This window comes from Gavialis gangeticus, unplaced genomic scaffold (genome assembly GCF_001723915.1).
Source record: "Gavialis gangeticus isolate Ggan-Ray unplaced genomic scaffold, GavGan_comp1, whole genome shotgun sequence".
Lineage (NCBI taxonomy): Eukaryota > Metazoa > Chordata > Crocodylia > Gavialidae > Gavialis > Gavialis gangeticus.
In genome coordinates this window covers 51,652,667-51,659,453 of record NW_017729032.1, presented here as the reverse complement: position 1 = coordinate 51,659,453, position 6,787 = coordinate 51,652,667, and the positions used below count along the sequence as shown (strand labels likewise).

The window sequence follows — 6,787 nt, the reverse complement described above, 5'->3', positions numbered from 1 at the left end:
TTTATCATACTGTCAGCATTCTTATTCAAGGGTCAGATGGTGAAAACCAGAATGTCAATCGCTGACTTCTCAACCTCCTTGAAGCATTCTGGGAGTTTTAGTGAGTTACTAATTATGCTAGGCCTTGCTTAGCATAAGCACTCTCTCACAGTCAGGAAAACATTAATTCATCTTCCGTCCTACCTTTTAATGTCTCCATGATGAACTTTTTGAGATAATACATATACTTTGCATCATCTCTCTTGGTGCTTCCAGAAACAAACCAGCTGTTTTCCACAATGAAAATTTTTGGATGGTTATATTCACTGTTTATCCAGAAAAGGAGCTGCCGCAGGCTTAATGATTCTACCTGCTGGAATTTCATGTGAGAGTCCAAGAGCTGGAAACTCAGTGTAGCTCCAAAAGAAAGAGCAAAAAAATCAGCCGTTCCCTTGATATACTTCTTTTCTGCTTCACTGAATTCAGGCAGAAGAGATGATAAGTTACTCTTCATGCTCTCTGGGTAGTCACCATCTATAAATATGGGTTTAGCAAACCAGCCAAGCACAAAGTCAAGGGATTTTTGACATTCTTTAATATTTTGTTCACTCATGTATTGAGGCTTTATCCAGTGAGAGCTAAGGGCAATGGATACCTCGCCTCCTTGAGTTGGACGAAAATGATCGTTGTAGAGATGCCAGACTTTGGCATGTGCCTGTTAAGAAGAAAAATCATAATAAATTCACTTGAATTTCTGTCTTGAGCAACTTAGCAACAAGAACATCATTTTCAGCTTACAAAGTTCAGTATTAACTTAGCAACAGCCCAGCCATCAAGTCCCTAGGCTCAGCCTTATTCTCTTATCAGTGAGCTACAATGTTTAATTTATAATTTATAATCTAACCAGAATATGATAATATCATGAGGAACACAAAATAGCAACATCTTCTTGCTTTGGAAAACTAGCAATTATGATCCTTTAAAAGGTATGTGTTTGAATTTATACACTGCACTCCTCTTTTTGAGTGCACTGCACTCCTCATTTGTATAATTAAATAAAATTTAGGATTTAGCCTGAAAAAACAATTATTATAAGCTAAATAGCATACTTTTCCATTTAATTTGATATCATGACTTATTTTGTTGCTTTTTAAAAATGTATTAAAATTGGATAAAAATTACACATGCAGGCTGCAGACTGTCGTCTCCCTAGTCGTTGGGCGCCGCATGGAGTTGGGGTCTAACACCCCCCACTGCAAGATCCCAGCAACTCCAGAGCAGTCCGGAGCTGCCCTGCCATGCGCCCTGCAGCATGGCTGGGGCCAGTCTCCATGGCAACCCCAAATCTGCTATCATAGCACAGCTGTGGCTGGGGTCTCTACAGAGACTGGCCCCAACCACACAGGCAGGGACTGCTAGGAAATGGAATCCAGCTGCCAGCCAGATCTGCTATTTTGTCCACCCCTGCCTAAGAATCACCGAAGGACTTTGCCACTTACTCATGAGCAACTTACTCTTAGAAGAAGGGAGCAATAGTAAAACTCAATACCCTGGCCAGTAGATCCAGAAACAAGTATTTTTATTGTATTGCTGTTCCTGCTCCTGTCAGGCTGCTTCAAGATTTTTCTTTGTAAGGACCTCCACCAGGTCTAACCTTTCCCACACCTTCAAAACATACCAAACTGTGTTTTGTGTAGCTGTTCCCTGGGCCTGCCAGAACTCTTACATGAGGTCTAGCGTGCCCTGGAGCTGCCTCTCCTACAGTAACTCAAAGGGCAAAAAGCCCATGGAAGACTGAAACCTCTCATACGGCCAACAACAAATTTGGTAATAACTGATCCAAATTTCGCAGCTCCTGAGATAAATTTCCTCAACATCCCCTTCAGTGTTCGATTAAATCTTTCGACAAGGTGATTCATTTGAGGATAATACATTGAAGTCCTTGCTGAATAGACCTTAGACAAGCCCCAGAACTCCTGTAGCAATTGGGACATAAAGGCCATGCCCTGGTCCATTAAAAACCCTTTAAGAATGTACACACAGGAGAAAATCTAGTAGCTCAGAGGCCACCATTTGGGCTGAAGCTAAGCAGATCACCACAGCCTCGGTGTAGCAGGTGGCATAGTCAACCAGGATGAAGTTGGATCCCCTTGAACTGGGCTCCAGGGGTCCCATCATGCTCACCCCAACCTGTTGAAATGGTATGCCAACCAATGAGATGGACCCTAGTGTGGCGTTATGAGCAAGCTGAGGTGCAACAAACTAGCACTCAGGGCAGGATGCACAATAGTCTTTGATTTCCTAGTATACCCCAGGCCAAAAAACCCTCAGCAGCACTCTATCCTGGGTCTTTTCCACTACCAAATTCCCTCCCCACCCCCATTTTACATTATGTACCAGTTTCAAAATCTGGTCATGGTACTGTTTTGGGACCAATAATTGGGACTCTCATGCCCCTGTAACCTTGTCCTCCTGCAACTTAAAATGGGGGTCCTGGGCTGCTAAGCTTGCATCCACTATGGCCTCACTGGCCCATCCATACAGCGAAGTATATACCAAACCCTCCCTTTCATCAAGGATGAAATCTCAGCTTTCCTCCACCTGATCTAGCCCAACCTCCTGATGATTCTCTGATCCTCTGCTTTCTTTGGAGGGGGGTCCAAATCGCATTGAACCCTGACCCCTCTTCCTCTAGCTGGCAAGGGCCTCCCACCTGACCTGCCACCGCTCTCAGAATCACCTCGGTAAAAGTCCAAAAAGCTTGGGGCCTGAAAAGGAAAATGTCTCCCCTAGTTCCGGTTCTCTGGCCCTGGGGTCAGCTTGGGTTTTACCCATTCTCTGGGCCAACCATATCACCTTGGCCATCAAGCCCCAATTGAGCCCTACCACCACAGTGTAGGCTAGATAACAGGCCACTGCTGCTCTTAGATACACTTTCTTTCCCCCGATGGTCAGGCACAGCTGGATTATGAGGTAGAGTTGGGTCTCCCCATGAATGCACGTGACATACACTCATTCACCTACTGGGATGTCTGCCAGACTCACAAACCACTCACGCACAAGCATTTTAAAAGAGCCTGAGATTATGAGCCCTACTACATGGACATTCCTGAGTTTACAGAGATTACATATCACCTTTGGTCTGGGCTCTTCTACCTCACTTCTGAGACAAAGGCGTAGGAGTGCCCAAAGTCCATCTGCAGGCAGTCTCAATATCAGTGGCATTTCTCCCCACAGTAAAAAAACATCATTTGAGCCTCCCTTTCTCTGCCTGGGCTGTGAGAGTGCCCCAGGTGGCTTTCTTCTCTGGGGGGTCCACTCAAGAGTTTTACTCCTACATGGGACCTCAGGGGAGATGGAGGTAATGCCCCTATCAGACCCTAGAGACTTGTCCTGTTTGTCCTGGCCTCCCCGAGCCTGGAGGCTGCCAGCTTTTCCAGGAATCCCAGCAGTCTAACGGTGCCCCACATGAAGTCCTCTACCTTCCATGTGGCTTTCTCCAGGCTGGCCACCTGGTGGCGATGGTACACGCACCTCCGGATTTTTACTGGGAGGGTAGCACAAAACTGTTCTCAAGTCATCAGTTCCACAATCTCTGCAGCTGACCAGAAGTCCAGATCTAGCCAGCGAGCACACCAGTCCTTTAGCTTATGGGCTATGGCATGCGGCTATGCATTCAGGTCCCAAGTCTCCACTCAAAACTTAGGGCAATAGATCTCCCCTGTGAAACCCTATCAGACAAGTATGGCTACTTTAAGGTTCTTATAATCCTGGGCTGAATCTGCTCCCAGCATCTGTTAAATGGCCTGTGCCTCCCCAGTTAACAGAGGGGTCACCCTCACAGGCCATGTGTCCTATGGCCATTGTTAGGACTCCACCACCCACTCAAAGGTTGTGAGGTGAGCCTCCAGGTCATCTACAGGTCCCAACTTGATGAGGCCTCCACCCTCTAGCCTTGGGGAGCCTGGTGACTCACCAGCACGGGCAGGGTTTCTGTCTTATATCCAAGTGGGCCAGGGAGGGACTGTCATAGCCGTTTCATGCTGCTCTCTCTGGAACTGCTGTTTTGGAGCTGCTGAAACAGCTGCTGCTCTTGATGCTGCTGCAGCCCCTCCAGCCATTTTAGCAAGATTCTGGTCTCTGTGGCTGACACTGGCTTTTAAATGCCCATGTTCTCCACCATGTGTAGCATATTGTCATTCAGTTTTTATTTTCCCTGGCACAAGCTTACCCCCACAGGAAACAACATCACTAATAAAACAAACAAATACAGAAACAACAAGGGTTAACTCAAAACAAGCAGCCCTTCCTCAGACCTAGAGAGGGCATCTCTGGCTCTGTGCTGCCTCCTCAGCACCACAGTCTTCCCCCTCTTCCTCAGCTTCCCTCCCTGGGTGTTTTTAACCTCCTCTAAGCACAGGCAATCGTCTCCATCAGCTGGTCACATACCTCTGGACTCATTAACCCCCCACCATAGCCAGGTTCCCGCCCCGAGCCATGCACCTAGTTACAAATATCTACCCCTAGAATATCTGTAACCAACGGCTGTCCAGTCTCTTCTTGAACACCTCCACTAATGAAGTGGCTACAACTTCCCAAGACAGTCTATTCCAGTGCCTCAATATTGTAACAGTGAAGAAGCTTTCCCTGATATCCAAACTAATCTACCCGTCTGCAACTTCAAGCTATTGATACATATCCTACTCTCAGCAACAAGAGAAAAAAAAAGGTGTTTTCCCTCTTTATGGCAAATATTTGAAGACTGCAATCATGTCCCCTCTTAAGCACCTTTTCTGCCAGCTGAACATGCCTAACTCCTTCAGCCTCTCCTCCTATGACTTGCCTTCCAAGCCCTTTAGCATCTTTGTTGCCCTCCATGTCCCCAGCTTCTCCATGTCCCTTTTAAAATGTGAAGCCCCAAACTGCACAAAATACTCTAGATCAGGCCTAACCAGTGCCAAGCAAAGAGGCACTATCACCTCCTGTGTCCCGCACCTAATGCTTCTATTGATGCATCCCAAAACCACATTCAACTTTTGTGCAGCTACAAACTGCAGACTCATATTGAGTCTGTGATCTACCAAGACTCCCAGATCTTTCTTGGTAGTGCTGCCACTGAGCCAGGTGTCACTCATTTTGTATTTGTATTTATGATCTTCCTCATGAGGTTTAACACCTGGCATTTGTCAACAATGAACTTCTATTGGCTCCGGCCCAGTTTTCCAATATATCAAGATCCTTCTGAATTGCACTCTGGTCCTCCAACATAATTACAACATGTTCATGCTTCTTTGGTGACCTGCCTATTTGTATGCTTTCCTTTTGCATTTGAGGTATTTACAAGTTCCTTATGCCACCACATTTGTCTCCTGCCATTCTTCTTCTGCTTCCATCGTGTTGGGACAGTTTTTTGTTGGGCTTCCAATACTGTGCCTTTCAGAAACTTCATGACCTCCTGGGCACCTTTATGCTTCAGTCCATCTTTCCACGGCACCATGCCTATTAAATCAAGTCAAATTAAATTCACCTTGTTGAAATCTAACACCCTAATTTTGCTGACCTCATGCTTCCCCTGTCTCTGGAATTCTATCATATTGAGATCATTTCCACCCAACTTGTCCATCATCTTCACATCCTCCATCAGTTATTTCCTGTTGGCCAGAACAAAATCCAGGATAGATGATCCCCTAATTGTATCCTCCACTTTGTGGAACAGAAAGTTGTCCTCCATATTAGTTAGGAACTGGATTTATATTTTATATCTGGCTTGTTGTTCTTCCAGCAGATGTCTGTAAAACTGAAGTCTCCCATCAGTACCATCCCATAGCTTTTGGACATATTTGTCACTTGCTTGAAGACTGCCTCAGCCACCTTCTCTTCCTGATTAGATTGCCTATAATAAATCCTAAAATAAACTATAAGCTCCCCAACACAAGTCCAAGTTAAAGGCAGCAACAGCACCAAGCATGGGCAACTGGTGCCTCCCAAATTATGAAGCTATGTGGACCATACTCCAATGCCATGGCTGCCTGCTGAAGTTTGTCACCCTGCTGAGACTCCTGCATGATGATATGACCACCACTGTCCTGAGTGGAAGATCTGAAAGTGACACCTTCCACATCCAGGCCAGGGTAAGACAAGGTTGCATGATCGCCCCCACCCTGTTCACCATCTACCTGACCATCATCATCCACCTCATTCAAGATGATCTACCATCTGGCGTCAGCATCCAGTATTGACTGGATGAGAAGCTTTTCAATCTTAGGTGTTTCTGGGCAAAAACTAAACTCACCACCAAGGACATCCATGACCTTCAGTTTGTAGCTTGCTGCATGATAGCTCACTCTGCACACGATGTGCAAGCAACCTTAGATCTCTTCAATGCTTCGTATAAGAGATTTGGCCTGTCCTTGAACATCACCAAGATGAAGGTTCTCCACCAACCTTTCCCAGGCCAGCTGAACATCCCTTGCACTATCTACATAGATGAGGAGACTCTAGAGTACGTGGAGCACTTTTCTTTCCCCACCCTCCTGCCGCATTGGGCCGGGCCCGCTGCTCCTCCTCCACAGCCACGGTGGGCCAGCTTTTCCCCTCACTCAGGCTCACTCCTCCTCTGTACCCCATGTTAGGCCTAGGCCTACTCCCTGCCACCACGGTGCACCTGCTTCTCCCCCCACCAGTATTGGGTCTGCTCCCCCCTCCCACCACCGCCACATGAGCCCGCGTCGTCCCTGTAGGCACAAAGGAAGGGAGGAGAAGCAGGCCAGGGCCAGCGCCAGTTGCCTCGCTCCCCCCACGGTGTCCC

At 46.8% G+C, this 6,787-nt stretch overlaps 1 protein-coding gene across 1 annotated transcript in view; it reads right to left on the bottom strand.

Moving 5' to 3' along the window:
* KL (klotho) overlaps positions 1 to 6,787 on the bottom strand; it is a 129,890-nt gene that overhangs the window by 20,047 nt on the left and 103,056 nt on the right. Inside the window, exon 2 of the mRNA XM_019524873.1 lies at positions 184 to 694. Within this exon, the coding sequence (XP_019380418.1) occupies positions 184 to 694 (511 nt within the window). The remainder of the gene's footprint in view (positions 1 to 183; positions 695 to 6,787) is intronic.